General features: G+C 52.9%; 1 protein-coding gene across 2 annotated transcripts; it reads right to left on the bottom strand.

Annotated features, from left to right (window-relative positions):
* Positions 1-758: 758 nt before the first annotated feature.
* ABHD16A (abhydrolase domain containing 16A, phospholipase) lies at positions 759-15,632 on the bottom strand. 2 transcript variants are annotated; one of them, XM_067752540.1, is made up of 20 exons: positions 15,427-15,632; positions 14,387-14,443; positions 13,555-13,621; positions 13,220-13,306; positions 10,138-10,223; positions 8,046-8,119; positions 7,746-7,868; positions 5,661-5,775; positions 5,453-5,554; positions 4,430-4,493; positions 3,955-4,004; positions 3,380-3,503; positions 2,802-2,906; positions 2,505-2,568; positions 2,020-2,076; positions 1,811-1,873; positions 1,593-1,669; positions 1,410-1,508; positions 1,265-1,311; positions 759-1,089 (listed from the first exon to the last, which is right to left on the bottom strand). In XM_067752540.1, exons 1-20 carry the CDS (start codon positions 15,556-15,558, stop codon positions 1,006-1,008), a joined length of 1,677 nt encoding a protein of 558 aa, XP_067608641.1. In that variant the 5' UTR covers positions 15,559-15,632; the 3' UTR covers positions 759-1,005. The 2 variants fall into 2 exon arrangements, with proteins under 2 accessions (XP_067608641.1, XP_067608642.1); XM_067752541.1 differs by lacking the exon at positions 2,802-2,906.
* Positions 15,633-16,285: the final 653 nt, after the last annotated feature.

Raw genomic sequence — 16,285 nt, forward strand, 5'->3', positions numbered from 1 at the left:
AGGGAAGAAGGTGGCCAGGGTACAAACTGATGGGTGGGAAAGGGACTCATTCTGTTCTGTGAGGTCCAAGGATTGGAAATAGAATGGAAGTTATAGGGAACCAATTTCCTCAAGTTCAAACTAAGAATATTCTAACAGCTGTCCAGAAAGGCAAAGTATGGCTCTGGGAAGACCCGAGTCCTTGGCACCTGCTCCTTGGTCCCCGGCAGGCCCTGTGTTTGTTGAATTGCAAAGAGGGTGTGAAGAGAGAGACTTGACATGGTGAGGAGGGTGTGCAGGGTTTGCTGCATAAGACATGGGGAGCAGGCCGTTTGCCTCACTCCCCACGGAAAGAGCAAGAGCTAAGCAAGGAAAACTGGAAGGACTGATGGTGAGACCATGCAGGCTGGACCTGGAAATCTGTAGAATCGCTGAGTAGGTGAAAATCAGGAGCTAGAAAGTATTTTGTAAACAACAAAGCCATGAGTTGTGAGCGACAGGAGGCAACCTTGGTCTGCTGGGCTGGTCGTATGCAGGAAGGCCTAGGCAGGCTGCACAGTGGTGATAGTACTAGGCATGCCAGGGAAGGGTGAGGACTGGGGACCCACTGCACAAGGATAGCTCGTGCTATTGCCTGAGGCGACAGCAGAGATGGGGAGGGTTAAACTGGCTGTCCGGAGTTGGGGTTTCTCAAAGCCCAGCCCTTTGGAGCTTCGACTCTCCCCACTCCCAACCCTGGCTTCCTGGACACCTGGGAAGTCACAAAATTAGCCAGCCAGTAGAAAAAATATTTTTATTAATTATTAGGAATAATCCATTCATTTAATGCAGGGAGTGTGTTGGGGAAGGTTAGGTACTGCCGGATGGATGAGGGGAAACGTGCAAGAGGAACAGTGAGAAGGGGGATGGTCTCACCGCTTGCCACAAACTATAAACAGCAAAATAAACACAGAGGATAACAAGTAATAGGGTCCTTCCTCGTGTCTCCTCCCATCCGTTCTTCCAGAATGAGTCCCAGTGTGGTCCCTAGAGGTGCCAGGGCATCTGGAAGTTCTGGGCCGGGAGTGGGGTACAGTGTGTGGCTTCGAAGTTGTGCAGATGCTTCTGAGCCTGAGGGGAGAGGGCGGGACAGGTGGGGTACAGAACACAGACACCCTCCGAACCCACTACCCACTCTACAAAAGCTGCTACTTCCAATGCTTACAGGGTACCCCTGTCCCCAAGCCCCACACGTGCCCCCTGGCCATTCAGGCACCCTCTTCCTGCTTCCCACCCCTTAGCTCACCAGAAACAAAGCCAGCTGCCGCCTTCCTTCTGGACTCATGTCCTCCCCTGCAGAGAGGAGGTGCTCAAACACGGGCCACGCATCTGGATATTCACCCCCTTCCTGGGCTCTTCCCAACCCCTCCTCCTGCCCCAGGACTCCTTACCCACGCTCCAGGGGAATTCAGGCCCGTGTTCTGCTTGGTAGGACTGGAGGACGGACAGGCACCAGTCCTCCTCCACCTCCCATCGGCTGTAAATCGAGGCTGGTCATGGAGAGAGAGGAGTGCCCATCAGCAACCTGGTTTTGCCAGGCCCCCAACCAAAGCCCTCACCAGATCCCCTTTCACCTTCCTCCAGCTGTGAGGAGGCCTCCAGCCACTGCCTCACCGCTTGAAGACCCTCCTCCGCCATCACACGGGGATACCTATGGAGGCAGTGCCGGGACAAGAGGTCAAGACCCAGTTCTCTTCACTCGTCATCCCCAAACCTTCTCCCCTGTCTCCCCGCGCTGGTGTCAGTACACACACATATGTGCGTATGTGCGTACACACACCCTGGCTCTCACCGATGCTGCAGGAGCTTCAGCAGGAGGTCATTGCCTCGGTTAGACATGATGTCCTCAGGAACCCTGGGGGTGAGAAGAATGTACACTGGAGGGGCTGGAGGTTGGGGAGGAAGGTTCTGGATACCTGGTTTTCTGGTGGGCAGAGGGAGGAGGGGCAACTCCCTGGCTGTCTCTGGGATCCAGGAGGGCAGAAGTTCCCAGGCACTCACGTGGTAGTGATGATCTCATCCTTGGTTCTGCGGATCAGCAGCACAGGGCCCTGGTACCTTCAGAGGACAGCATAGTGGAGAGGGAGAGCTCAGAGGGGGAGACAGGTGACAACTGGCCACCCCACCCCTGCACTGGCTGCATTCTTACCCCTGCTACAGCAGGGCCCCCTGGGCTAGCCCTTCACCCAGGGGTGAGAGTCAGAATACTTAAGAATGGGCATGGCTCAAAGTCAGGCCTTGCTGGGAGGTCCCTGCTGGGCCAGGCATGAACCGACTGGTTGCCAGATCGTGAGAAGGTCCAGGGTCCCAGGGAAGCTGGGAGGGGTCGGGCCTGCCGTGGTGGTGGCGAGGCCACTAGGAAATGTGGGGCAGTGGCTTGTACTTGTACTTTGGTACTAATTTCAGCATTTGAACACCCAGTAGCATCTCTACAGGGGGTGAGGTGGGGGAAGGGCGTTATACGCTGGACACTGGCCCGCCCTCACCTGCACAGCTGCTCTGCGTTGTTTAGATTGAGATGCTGCCTCACAGTCCTGGTCACCAGGCCCCCTAAAGTGAGAGCAATGTGAAAGGACAGCAGAGACAAAGCCCCTGCTCAACACCGAGGTCCCACTGTTCATGGAGATAGAAAACTGAGGTCCCCAGACAGGGGAGTCCTCCTGCTTCTCAACAATGGGGTGACCTACTCCCCACCCACAGAAAGGGGAACCATCTCCAGTTAGAACATCTCCCAGTTCCAGCCCACCTCTTTCCTGAAGGGCAAGCCTGGGAGCTGCACTCACTCCAGCTGTCTGGCATGACCTTCAAGGCCAAGGGCACCAGGTCATCAAAGGAGGCATCGAGGATCACGGCACTAATGTCTGGGTAGGACATGGCTGCCCACGTAGCTGGTACCAGGACAGGGAAGAAGGGTGAGGACCAAGGGCAGGCCCACCACCCCTACCCTTGTCGCACGGATCCTATAGGCTGACCCCATCCTGCCTACTAAGTGAGCCCCAGGTCTCTCCTTAACCCCTCACTTCACTCAGCCAGGGCTCTGCCGGAGACGACGGAGAGAGAACAATGAAATGCACTGAAGACAATACCAGAGGAGACATTTACTCCCTGATGTCACCACCCCAGGACCCCAGTCCACTTCTTTTAATAATCGGGCACAAGGGTGGAAGGAAATGTGAAGTGTACGCGAAAAAGGAGAGCTTCTTCCAGACGCACTCAGAGATCCCACCCCCGTCCCACCTCTCCTCCTTGAAGCCTCCACCCCGCTCCTGGGCCACCAGTGCATTTCCCCACCTCTCCTGGGGGGACACAGAGATGGTTTGAATGTGCCTACAGTAGCGGGGGGGAGGAGGGAGGCTGGTACCAGTGAAACCGCCGATGGACCAGGCATAGATGATGATGTCCTGGGGCTGGAAGCCCAGGCGGTGGATGGCAAACTGGACCACCACATCCATGGCGTTGGCCTCGTTCTGTGGGAACGGCACCCCCTGCAGGAAGAAGGGGAAAGGCAGGAATGGGTCAGCACAAAAGGCCGCTTGCCCATCGCCCCCCAACCTCCCAGCAGGGACCCTTCCTGCAGCTATGCTGCAACAGACAGCGAAGATGGAGCTGCAGCTCTGAACAGACAATTCAGAGCGCTTCTCTAATGGAAGAATAAACGCCTGTCAGTGGCATTAAAAAAAAAGAAAAAGAATAGGGCAGTGGGAGGGGCTGTTCTCTCTAGAAACCAGTCGTTTACAGCAAGATCCACCGCCTCCCCTCCTGCCAAGCCCCCAGGGTGAGAGGAGGAGGCTTGCAGCTCCCTGCCCTTGGCGCCCAGGTCACAGCTGAGTGGGAGGCCCTACAGAAACATATAACCCCTTTCCCTAACGCCAGTGGCTGACCAGAGGGAGACAGACCATAACTCAGAAAAAAAAGGGATTTCAGAGAAGGTCTCACCGTGCTTCCAGCAAAGCCGGGATGATTCCAGCCCAGGACTGAATATCCAGCTGTAACACAGGGGGAAGAAGGGCTGGGACCTCATGGTCCACGCCCCCCACCACTCTCTGCCCCCAGCAGAGAGGGAAGGAGCAGAAGGACACTGGAGTTCTAAACACCGAACTCAGAGGCAAAGAACTCCAAGCCTTTCCAGAATGGGAAGATGACAAAAAGGTTCTGAGGCAGCAGAAGGGAGAGAGATGTGATTGTTGGGTCCGGGGAACAGAACAAAGAGCATAATAAGGTTAGGGACACAGCCCTAGGGGAAGGATGCAAGGTTAGCAAAGCAAGTGGGGAGCAGACTTTTCCCCAAAGGCAGGGGTCTCAAACCTCACCCAGAGAAAGTGGTTAGGCCCTGGGAGGTCATATCCATGTGGGAAGGTGGGGACATTCCATTCCAAGGGGCAGAGATAAGAGGGCTGAGCCATGGGCCTACCTTCCAGAGGTGTGGAGACGCAGCCCACTTCATAGAAGCCCGCGTTCCCCTCACAGCAGATCACCTATAGGGGAAGCAGGAAGGAGCCAAGTTGGGACCAAGAATCCCACTAGCGGCAGGGAGGGCAGCCTGTGGGAGCTTTGTAGGAAAGAGGAAAGGGCACGTTTCCTGTTCTCTCCAAGGAGAACAGAAACTTCTCATTTCACAAGTCCGTAAAGTGAGAGGCAAAGTGGATGCAAATGCTTAGCAAACTGGGCCCTCAGAGGAAGAGGAATGATCCAACTTGAAATGCTCAACCCCCCAGCACAGTGTCCACTCTTCCTTGGAAGACTGCCAGGTGGCCATCTCTCAGGAATGGGATTATGGATTTTTTTTTCCTTTCTAGTTTTGGGGTCCTTTTTTTCTGTGACTGTTTCTTTCGTGTGGTATGCCAATCGCTTTCCCTCTCCCTCTCGGGCTGCAGAATTATGGTCAGATAAACTCTACTGGTGCCCCAAGCCAAAGCTCAGGGATGGTGGGGCCTGGGTAGACCCTCAGGGCATCTGGGCAGCGATGGGACTAGAACCCAGCACCCAGCGCTGCTGGCTTAGTGCTCCTTCCAGGGCTGCTTCATGGGCGCAGGAGACTTTAGAGCCAGGCTACCTGGGCTCAAATCCCAGCTCTCCCACTCACTAACTGTGTGACCTGGAAAAGCTATTCTGTGCCTCTGTTTCATCATCTGTAAAATGGGCTAATATAAATGGTACCTATCTTACAGGGCTGTTGTGAGGCTCAAACATATGCCCTGCATGTGGTAAGTGCTAAGTGGTGACTATTACGATGATGACTTTTTGGTCCTTGCGTGTCAACTCCTTCATCTATTTCCCTATCACAGGGATTTCCTACATCAAGAGGTCTTTAGGGTGGAGCTGGGAGATAGGATTATCCCCACTGTGCTTCCTTAGGGCTGCTGTAGAACTGAGATCTCTAGAACCTCCACTGCCCTCCCCACACTCGACCTTTGGGCTCCCTGTGCCCTCTCACCAGCTTCTGTCCCTGGGGCTCAGCTCTCCCTCGCCGGTCCACAAACATGGTGTCAATCTCATTGCCGTCGCAGGCCTGCAGCTTTGCCCGGCGCCCGTTACACTGAGTGGGGGAGATGCAATGGCCAAGTTGGAGGGGCAGGAGCCCACATTCCTGGGTGGGGGAAGAAGGGCTGTGGCGGGGGGGGTCACGGGCAAGGGAGCCTTACCTCTTCCACCAGCCGGGCCTGACCCTGCAGCAGCACAGGCATGAGGGCCTTCTGGAGCAGGTACACAGAGCCCGGATACAGCATCCGGCGCCCCAGGGTGTGTGCCACCAGATAGCTGTGGGGAACACGGGGTTAATGAACCTCCAACACAGTGGAGCCCAGGGACCATCCCAACCCAAGCACTCAGAGACTCTGGGGCCGGCTTCACCTTTGACCTTCACAGCTTTGTTTGCCTCTTTCAGGACTTAATGAAACAATATATGCACCAATTTTTCAAACTTTTGTTTGTTTGATTTTTGGCTGTGCCACGTGGCTTGCGGGATCTTAGTTCCCCGACCAGGGATTGAACCCATGCCCTCGGCAGTGAAAGTGTGGAGTCCTAACCACGGGACCGCCAGGGAAGTCTCTCCCTTTTCAAACTTTTTTTACTGCAACCTTTTTTTTTTTTTTTTTTTTGGTGCTGTACGCGGGCCTCTCACTGTTGTGGCCTCTCCCGTTGCGGAGCACAGGCTCCGGACACGCAGACTCAGCGGCCATGGCTCACGGGCCCAGCTGCTCCGTGGCATGTGGGATCTTCCCGGACCAGGGCACGAACCCGTGTCCCCTGCATTGGCAGGCGGACTCTCAACCACTGTGCCACCAGGGAAGCCCTACTGCAACCTTTTTAAAATACTTTATATTGTGGCCTAGTACACATATATGCACATATTAACATTGAAAGTTTTATGAGATAATACTTTCTGTATACTGATATAAGTAAAAGCAAACTAATTAACAATTATGATTCTGTTAATTTATTTATTTAGGTCCCCAAATAAATAATACTGTTCATTGCGATATGCCCGGTATCTGCCATGTAGTAGGTGCCAAGAGCCTCGCAAAGAGTACTCCGGGGCTTAATAAATATTTCTTGCACAAATACACTAATCTAGACACAAAAGATGCAGTAGGGGGCTTCCCTGGTGGCGCAGTGCTCAAGAATCCACCTGCCAATGCAGGGGACACGGGTTCGAGCCCTGGTCTGGGAAGATCCCACATGCTGTGGAGCAACTAAGCCCATGCGCCATAACTACTGAGCCTGCGCTCTAGAGCCCGCGTGCCACAACTACTGAAGCCCATGTGCCTAGAGCCCGTGCTCTGCAACAAGAGAAGCCACCGCAATGAGCAGCCCGCGCACCACAACGAAGAGTAGCCCCCGTTCTCCGCAACTAGAGAAAGCCCGCGCGCAGCAACGAAGACCCAACACAGCCAAAAATCAATAAATAAATCGAAAAAAGAGATGTGATAGGTGCTGTTCCTGAAAAAGATGGTTAACCACTTCCAGTTAATCCCGAAGTAGGATTTGTCCCCAGAACAACATTGTACAACCCCGTCCAGCATCCCCCCTCAAAACCTCAAACTTGCCTCGCCCCTCTGATCAATCAGCACACAGTCAACAACTGACCACTAAGTCCATCCACTTCCTTGGTATCCTCCAACCTGCCTCCTAGCCCCCAGCAACAGAAAACTCCCACACTGGCCGTGCCGCTGTGGTCACTGTTGTCGTTTCAGACATCACCAGCACCCACAACCACGATTTCCTTAGGTTCCACCTCATGCTCTCAGGCACCCAGGCAAGGTGGAAGCCCTTCAGAATATGTTAAATCTCACCAACTCTATGAGGCAGGTTGTTCATGGACGCAGAAGTTGGAGCTGCCTCGAAGTGGAAAAACCAAGGAGCAGCGGGACCAGGATAGGGCCGCAGCTGCCATCAGACCGTGCTGCAGCTAAGGCTGTGTGTCCCCGCCCCACCCATAACCTCACCCTTCCCTCTCAGCCTCACTGAAAGAGCTGCTGTGTCAGACAGAACTGTGTTAATATCCCAGCTCTTCATGCACCACCTGTGAGACTATGGATCTCTCTGAACCTCTTTTTTTCACACACAGATGTGGATAAAAACTAAATACTTTGCTACAAATAATACAATGTACATGGCACTAAGCCCAATAAATGACAGTCAGCTAACAGCGGAGCGCCCTGTCCTGGGGCCTCTGCACCCTATGTTCCCTCCACCCCAGCTGGCCTCTCTTCCCTGATGCTTCGCACCTGGTGATCTGACAAGGCAGCTTCTTGACTCGGTTGAGGAAGGTGTCTGCAGTCCCCCGGTGCAGGGGCTCTGGGCGGAGCAGGGCCACACCCCAGCGGGAAGGCCCCCCCCGGGACTCCTTCCTGAGGAATGGAAAGATGCAGGGGAGGATGGGGTCAGGAGAGCAAGCTGCGCGTCTGAGGTCCGTAGGATGGTGGGTGCAGGAATGAGGAGATGGCGCTGGATGGCGGGCCCTAGACCCAAGAAGGGGTGGAGGTGGGGGACAGAGCAGGCATGGAGCGAAAGAGCCGGGGCCTCACCGGCTGCTGGGCTCTTCCCAGTGGAAGTCGACTGGCCAGCTCCCGAAGTCAAAGTTGTACCTGGCGAGCTGCCTCTGTGGTGGGCGGAGAGAGATGGGGGAGGGGATGAAAAGGGGAGTCGTGGGGATGCCCGCCTACCCACCCTCAACACTCCCACCATCCAGGGGACCGGCCCCCACCCATCATGGGGAGACAAGCAGAGGTCAACACCCTCCGGTCCGCAGATGGAAAGTTCTGTCGGGGCCAGAAAAGTCAGGCTAGAGAGGATGTCCTATCAGGTATCAACTCTGGCCTGTTTGCCCGCATCCAGAAGAGAAACCTAACACTCTTCGCTTTTCTAAAATCTAAGACTGACTCACCCCCAGGAGGGGGCGCTGGAGGTGCTGGAGCTTCTGAGGGAGGAGGTGGGGAGCCTGTTGGCTGGTCACGCTCCCTTCCCCACCTAGGTTCTTTACACGATTCTATCTTGAAGGATCAAAATGTCTAGTGAGAGGGAAGGAGAGAAGTCACACCCACGGTAGCCCCTTTGCACCTGGGCCACCACTTGAATCAAGGCCTCTCTGACTGTTCCATCCTCACGGGCACCTCCCTTCCCTCGACTCCCGCAGCCACGGGCTGCTGATGCCACCCAGACCATCTGTGCCTTCGGTTACCCCACTGAGTCAGTCCACGTGCTTTTTTTTTTTTTTTGCTGTACACGAGCCCCTCACTGTTGTGGCCTCTCCCATTGCGGAGCACAGGCTCCGGACGCACAGGCCCAGCGGCCATGGCTCACGGGCCCAGCCGCTCCGCGGCATGTGGGATCTTCCCGGACCGGGGCACGAACCCGCATCCCCTGCATCGGCAGGCGGACGCTCAACCACTGCGCCACCACGGAAGCCCAGTCCACATGCTTTTTGAGGGCAGTGAGAGCTGTGTCTTCCACTCTGCTGTATTTCTTCCCCCGCCCCCAGAGCTCCCAGCACTTTGAGAATAGTTTATTTTCTGTCACAGACATTTTTTTTCACATTTACAAAAATAACTGGACTAAGAAAGAGCAATAGAAAAATTCTACAAAAATGTAAATGGAAAAACAAAACAAAATGAAGAGAAGCAAATTTTAGGCAAGCTTTGTTCGGACCTGGACCCAAACACAGGCTTAGTCACTTCTTTGCTCTGTGACTCTGCTTGGGTCTTGTAACCTCTTTTTGCCTCTGTTTCCTCAGACATAAAAATAAGGGTAATAGGGCTTCCCTGGTGGTGCAGCGGTTGAGAGTCCGCCTGTCGATGCAGGGGACACGGGTTCAGGCCTTGGTCCAGGAAGATCCCACATGCCGTGGAGTGGCTGGGCCCGTGAGCCATGGCTGCTGAGCCTGTGCTCCACAACGGGAGAGGCCCATGTACGCAAAAAAAAAAAAATAAATAAGGGTAATAATGCCACCTCATGCCATTGCTGTGAGGATTAGAAAGGGTGTACGCAAAATGCGTCAGACAGCGGCATGGTGGAACATCTTTACACAGCTCCGTAAGTGGTGGTGTGGAGCAAACAGCAATACGATGATGGTGGTCAGAGCTGTTTGATCCCAGAAACCCCTGTGTAACAGGAGAGAGCTTTATAGGGCCCCAAAGCCCCTTCTCAAAGATAACCACACTCCAGCACTGGCTGGGCTGGCACAACTCCAAGGACACTCTGCCCTAGCTTTTCTCCCTCCTGGCACCACACTGTGCTCTTGGGCACAAGGGTGGACATACCTGCCTGTCTTGTCCCATCCCTGAACAAAACTAGCACAGTGTTCAATGCACACGGCAAAAATAAACAAACATTTACAGAATGAGCTGTTGTGATAGAGAGGAGACCTCCTTCTAAGAAACACTGTGAATGTTTCCACATCTAGGCAATTCTTGCAGATGGAGGGTGGAGGATTATTCTAGTGGGATATTCCACCAGAAGTGGTAGGGAGGAAAAATTCCTCAGGGGGACAGTTCCCTTGTGGAGGGGAGAAGGGATCCAGCCATGTGCAAGCAAACGCCCAGTGTGGCGGGTGGCAAAACACATCTCCCTGCTCAGGCAGAAGCTGGGCCGGTGCTCTGCGGAGGCAGTTGAGGGTCTCACCTTGTTTTCTGCAGACCGGTTCCTGTGTGTTGCCTCCAAGATGGTGATGAACTGCCGGTACTGGGGGTTGGTCCAGCGGCCGATGCCTGGTGGAGAGAGGATAGGAAACTGTGTTAGGAAAACTGGGAAGCAAGACGAGTAAGTTTCAGGAAGAGAATCCGAGATGGGCAAGAAGTGAGAGGAAAAGGAACAGAGGGCCCTGGATCTGGGGAAACAGGAGACCTGGGCCGACGCCCCTCCTCCATATCCAGTGGCCGGCAAGGGCATTCTTCCCCTCCCTAACTTCTCCAGTTTGTTTCTTCCTAGACTATAGACCTTCCACCCTCCAGAATGTTCATTCTTCCCAGTCTTAAAACACTGTCACATGCCCTCAGGCTTCACTCTTGCTAACACTGGGTTTCTCTCCTTCTCCCTCCTCCCTTCTCCAATGCTACCTTTCCAACTCTTTTCTGCATATTCTAACTCCCTGCATCTGGCTTCACAGCTCTTGCTCTTGCCCCATATTACTTCCTCACTCACTGCATCCGAGTCCCCTTCCTGTCCTCATTCTTTCTCTCTCTCTCTCTTTTTTTTTTTTAGTAAATTTATTTGTTTATTTTTTGCTGAGTTGGGTCTTCCTTGCTGCGCGCAGGCTTTCTCTAGCTGCGGCGAGCGGGGGCTACTCTTTGTTGCGGTGCGCGGGCTTCTCATTGTGGCAGCTTCTCTTGCTGCAGAGCACGGGCTCTAGGCGGGCAGGCTTCAGCAGTTGTGGCACGTGGGCTCAGTAGCTGTGGCGCACAGGCTTAGTTGCTCTGCGGCATGTGGGATCTTCCCAGACCAGGGCTCAAACCCGTGTCCCCTGCCTTGGCAGGCGGATTCTTAATCACTGCGCCACCAGGGAAGTCCCCCCATTCTCTTTTAACTGTGCCACTCAGCACTCTTCCCGTCCGTCAAGATTCCTTTCTCCTGTTTCCTGGGTCCATCTTTGCCTCCTTCCAATTCCTGGGCTGCTCCTCCCCTGCCTCCCTTCTCCTTCTCTCTCTGAATCAAAAGTCATTCTCAACACTGAGCTCTTTTCTCTCTTTGCTTGGCCCCTCAGCGATCGCATCTGCTCTCCCTTCACTGCTGAGGAATCTCAAGCCCTGACTTCTCTGCTCCCACTGACCCGACAGGTGTCATGCGCCGCCAGGCACTGTTCCGACATGGGAGTGACAGCAGGAAACGAGACACACAGGTCCCAGCCCTCAAAGAGCTGGCATTTTGGTTGGGGATGGGGTGGGGCTGGAGAAAGACAATAAATGAGTAAACAAGAAAATTTCAGAGGGATAAGGGCTATAAAGAAAATAAAACCAGAATGAACTAGAACGCTATGTATCATCAAGGGTAGAGCCCCCAAACAATACTGAGAATGAAACAAGCTGCACAGTGATTTGGATAGAGTGATGTCATTTGTGCTAAAAATGTAAAATGCGTCCCCCAAAATGCTCTATTTTGTCTATACTTATCATATTGCACAGATTCTAAGGTTCATATTTTTTTTTCACATTTGAAAACTGAAATCGGTATGCATTTACAACTCATAGCAGCTTTGATGTGATGGAATGAGGTCTCTATTTTGTAAAAGTATAAAAATATGGACTAGGGAAAAATAAACACACCAGATGACAATGGTTATTTCTGGGGAAAGAGAAACACGGGGCTGAGGAAGATTCCAGTGGAAACGCCAACCCTGTAATGCTTTAGTATTTTATTGACAAAAGGTATTTGAAGCAGTAGCACAAAACATAAGCATTTTAATTCTTCCTGATATTTTGTTTTACGGACTTTTCTGTACTTAATTTCTCCCCCAAATTAAAAATAAATAAAATGTAAAATTAAGACAAAACTGAGGAGTGGGAGTGACTTTCAGATAGGGTGGTCAGGGAGGGCCTCTCGGAGCAGGGAGCCCAGCGCCATGGGCAGAAGGTCCTCACCCCGGACTGGACCCAACGGCAGCCGTCCAGCTCCTGACCCCACCACTCCCTTCTTAGGCATCCCCCTCACCTGGTTTTCATCAAGTACACCCACCAGAGGGCACTGATTTGGTTTGTCTCTTCAGTTTTTAAATTGTGAGATAATAACATATGTCCATAAAACATACATTCAGTTTAAAGAATACAAACATTCATGTGCCGATCACCCAGGTCAAGAAAGAGCACAAAGCCACCTCCCACCAGGAGTCCTCCCCAGCCTGTTCCCGCCCCCTCCCAGGTTATCACTCTCCTGACTTTCAAGATAACCAAGACTGTGTTTTTCTTTAGTGTTTTGCCACTTATATATGCACCCCTTTTGAACTTTATGTAGATGGAAACATACTGCATAAATTATTTGGTGTTCAGCTTCTTTCATTCAACATTATATCTGTGGGGGACTTCCTGGTGGCGCAGTAGTTAAGAATCCACCTGCCAATGCAGGGGACACAGGTTCAAGCCCTGGTCCGGGAAGATCCCACATGCCGCGGAGCAACTAAGCCCATGCGCCACAACTACTGAGCCTGCATGCCGCTGCAACTACTGAAGCCCGCACGCCTAGAGCCCATGCTCCGCAACAAGAGAAGCCAGCGCAATGAGAAGCCTGCGCACCGCAACGAAGAGTAGCCCCGGCTCTCTGCAACTAGAGAAAGCCCGCGTGCAGCAACGAAGACCCAACGCAGCCAAAGAAAACCCAAAAACATTATATCTGTGAGATTCATCTGTGTAGCTGGGTGTAACTCTGGCTTGTTCATCTGCCTTGCTCTCTGGTGTTCTCTTGTAGGACTATAACCTCTAATGTATTTATCCATCCTGCTATTAGGGGCCATGGAGTCCACTTAAGGATTAACACAAACATACACATGGATATATGTGGAACTGTTGTAGGGTATATGCATCTTTTCTAGATAATAGCAAACCTTTCTGCTAATTATCTGTTCATATTTACAACTCAACCCCTTTAAGGAAAAGATCATGTCTCGGCCATTAATTACTTCCCTTCAGGGCCCAGCACCGAACTATATTTGCAAAGGTACTTAATGAATATTTACTCAGTGATGGATAGATCCAAGCCGGTCTCCGTCTCCACCTACCTCGGAGGCAGGCCACTCCTGCCAGCAGGAGAAGCAGTGTCCCAGCATAGTGAGAAAGTGGCACCACTTTGGACAAACTCAAGTAACCTGGTGGGGGAGAGGGATTCTGTGAGAAGCTTTCCCCACTGCCCCTCAGCTCCTCTTCGCAGTTCAGCCCCTGCCTCCCCCCCACACCCTCTTTTGGGGACAGCCACACCCTCAGAGGAAGAAGACACCTGATGGAAGAGGGAAGCCAAGCCATCCTCATCACAGGTCCCCTTTCCTCATTAGGGGACTGGCTCAGCTGCCAATGACCTGCCCGTTTCCTGTCCCACCACCTTTGAAACCACACTGACCTTTCCTGTATAAGTAGAAGAAGGCGAAGGGAGAGGAGTAGTAAGAGATGGACCAGAAGACTGAAGCCTGTAGCAGAAAGACAGGGACAAGCAATCAATACACACACACACACACACACACACACACACACACACACACACACCCCGGTCTGCCATTTCCAGGCCTTGGCTCTGAGCAAAGTGGATAACCTGAGGGATATCATATCAAGTATCTATTCTGTGCATGACACCATGCACACAGTAGGTGCTCAATTATTTGCTGAAGGCAGTGTGTCAGAGCATAACAGAGGCTTGGAAAACTAGGTACAGCTTCTAGTTTCTTCCCCTAATCATCTCCAGACATAATTTCATCACATTTAAAGGCCAGTCTCTCTTTCTACTCAAGTTAATCAAGCCTTTTCAATCAGCCCTGCTCAGGACAGCCCCTGGCCTGGTCCCCAAGAGATGCACAAATGTCACCATCGGAACCTTGCCAGAGAGAACAGCTGTCTCTGCAGCCAAAGAGGCTAGATGCCAGGGAGGACAGGTCACTGGGGACTGCAGGACTCCGCACCTGCGGATGGTCCCAAGAGTAAACGCAGCTTCCTCATGGCTCAGGCTGCCCCAGAGACAGCAGTGCACATGCCAAAGGAGAGTACCAAGTATGTGCGCTTGAGAGCTATCTCTGTGTGTGTGCGTGTGCATGTGTGTGTGTTGGAGATGTCTGCTGCAGAGCCCAGAGCATCCCCCACCCCCAGGGGCACTGCCCTGTCCTAGTCTGGGGAGAAGAAGGTTCAGGAGGGCAGCTGGGTCTGAAAAGATGCAACAGTCCCAGATGCCAGGGCAGACATACCAGTGCCAGGATGCTGTCGGCATGTTTCTCGAGGGCACGGGGCTGATAGTACGTATCCTGCCAAAACAGATGGCCGAATTAAGGATGCTGCTCATTGACAAGCCCCCCACCTTCCCTTTTAGAGGCCTTGATGTGTGTCCTCTGGCTCTAGCCCCCAGAGTCATCTCTCCTAGGACATCTCTGGCTCTGTAGGAAGCCCCTTTCCCCCACCCTGACTCAGAAGCTGATTTCCTACTCCAGACCCTGAGAACAAACACAGGGCACTGGACTTGGAAGCAAAGTGAAAGCAGCATTGGACGACTTTTGCTCTTTTTCACAACCCAGTTTCAAATGGGTTGTGTGCCTATGGGGACAGAGGTAGAGAAGGAAAGACATCATGACAACTTTAAGAGGGAAAGAAGAGCATTGGAATGAGAGTCGTCTGATTAAGGAAGAGAATGTGGCTGGCGGTGGGCAGTTCGTAGAGGGCAATGAACATAATCTGAGACCACCGATAAAAAGAGAACATTTAGGGACACAGCCTACCACCACCCAGGTTTTCATAAACGCACTGATCCTGGGGTCTCCAAGGTAGGCTGCGGGTGGGGTGGGGGAGAGCGGACGTATGATATGTTGAAGAAGTCATTTTGAAATTCAAGGCCAGGGAAGATAAACGGAACCGGGTGAGGCACTGAGTAAGAGGAAATCGAGAGTTTGATGGCAAAATCATCCAGCTCCTGAATCCGCGCAGGGTCTCTTCCAGGACTTAAGAGTCAATTGGGACCGGCATGAAGCAAGACGGGCAGGGTTGAGGGGTCGCGAGAGGAAAAAAGCAAGGAGTGGCAGTCGGAATGAGAAAGCACTGGATAACAGCGATACAGCAGGCGACCAGTCCACAGGCGTGACTTTAACCGAGGAAGCACAAAGAGAGCAGACTTTGCGGACAACTAGCTTGACAAGCAGGCTCCCCCGATTTCCAATAATGGGCGCTTCTGGAGAGCAAAGGCCGCAAAGGGGTTTGGGCCATACTATGTTTTTAACCAGGGGAGAGCTCGACTCACCCAGGAGCTGGAAGGGGGGTTAGTGACTGAAGTTGGAGTCCCAGGGACGCTGGACGGGGCCCTTTCAGAGTCCCTTTCCCGGTAGATCTTGTAGAGCCGGGGTCCTAGGACGCAGCTCAGCAGCTTCGCCATGGCCCCGGCCCGGGGCGCTGCTCTTTCAGCAGCAGGTCCCCCTGCTGGCCCCGCCCTCCCCCGGACCCTAAGGTGTTGCGTGCCCTTGACGTCAGCACGTACCGGCTCCGCCTTGCGCGGAGTTGAGATATTTTCAGCGCCCTTTCAGCATGGATTCTTGTAGTTGGAGCTACGGGAACTGCAATAGTCAGAAATTAGTTGGAGGCGTTTGGATCGCGGAGAGTTAGAATATTATCAGACATAGTTAAGTCACTTCTTTCTACCCCTTAATATTGGCAGACTCTCGAGCGACAGTGTGAAAGAGGGGTTAAGGAGCGTTTGACAAGAGCAACAAAAAAGGTATCTAGGAACACGTCTAATGAAAGAAATGCAAGATTTTACGAAGGAAATTACAAAAATTACTGAAAGAGGTAAACAAAGGCTTGAGTAAATGGAGAGCTACGCCATGGTCATGGATAGGAAGACTCAGTATTGTTAAGATGTGTGAAATACTGGTTTAAAAAAAAAAAAAAAAGATGGGGCTTCCCTGGTGGCGCAGTGGTTGCGAGTCCGCCTGCTGATGCAGGGGACACGGGTTCGTGCCCCGGTCCGGGAAGATCCCACATGCCGCGGAGCGGCTGGACCCGTGAGCCATGGCCGCTGAGCCTGCGCGTCCGGAGCCTGTGCTCCGCAACGGGAGAGGCCACAACAGTGAGAGGCCCGCGTACCGCAAAAAAAAAAAAAAGGA

The sequence above is a fragment of the Pseudorca crassidens genome, chromosome 10 (genome assembly GCF_039906515.1).
Source record: "Pseudorca crassidens isolate mPseCra1 chromosome 10, mPseCra1.hap1, whole genome shotgun sequence".
NCBI classification, from domain to species: domain Eukaryota; kingdom Metazoa; phylum Chordata; class Mammalia; order Artiodactyla; family Delphinidae; genus Pseudorca; species Pseudorca crassidens.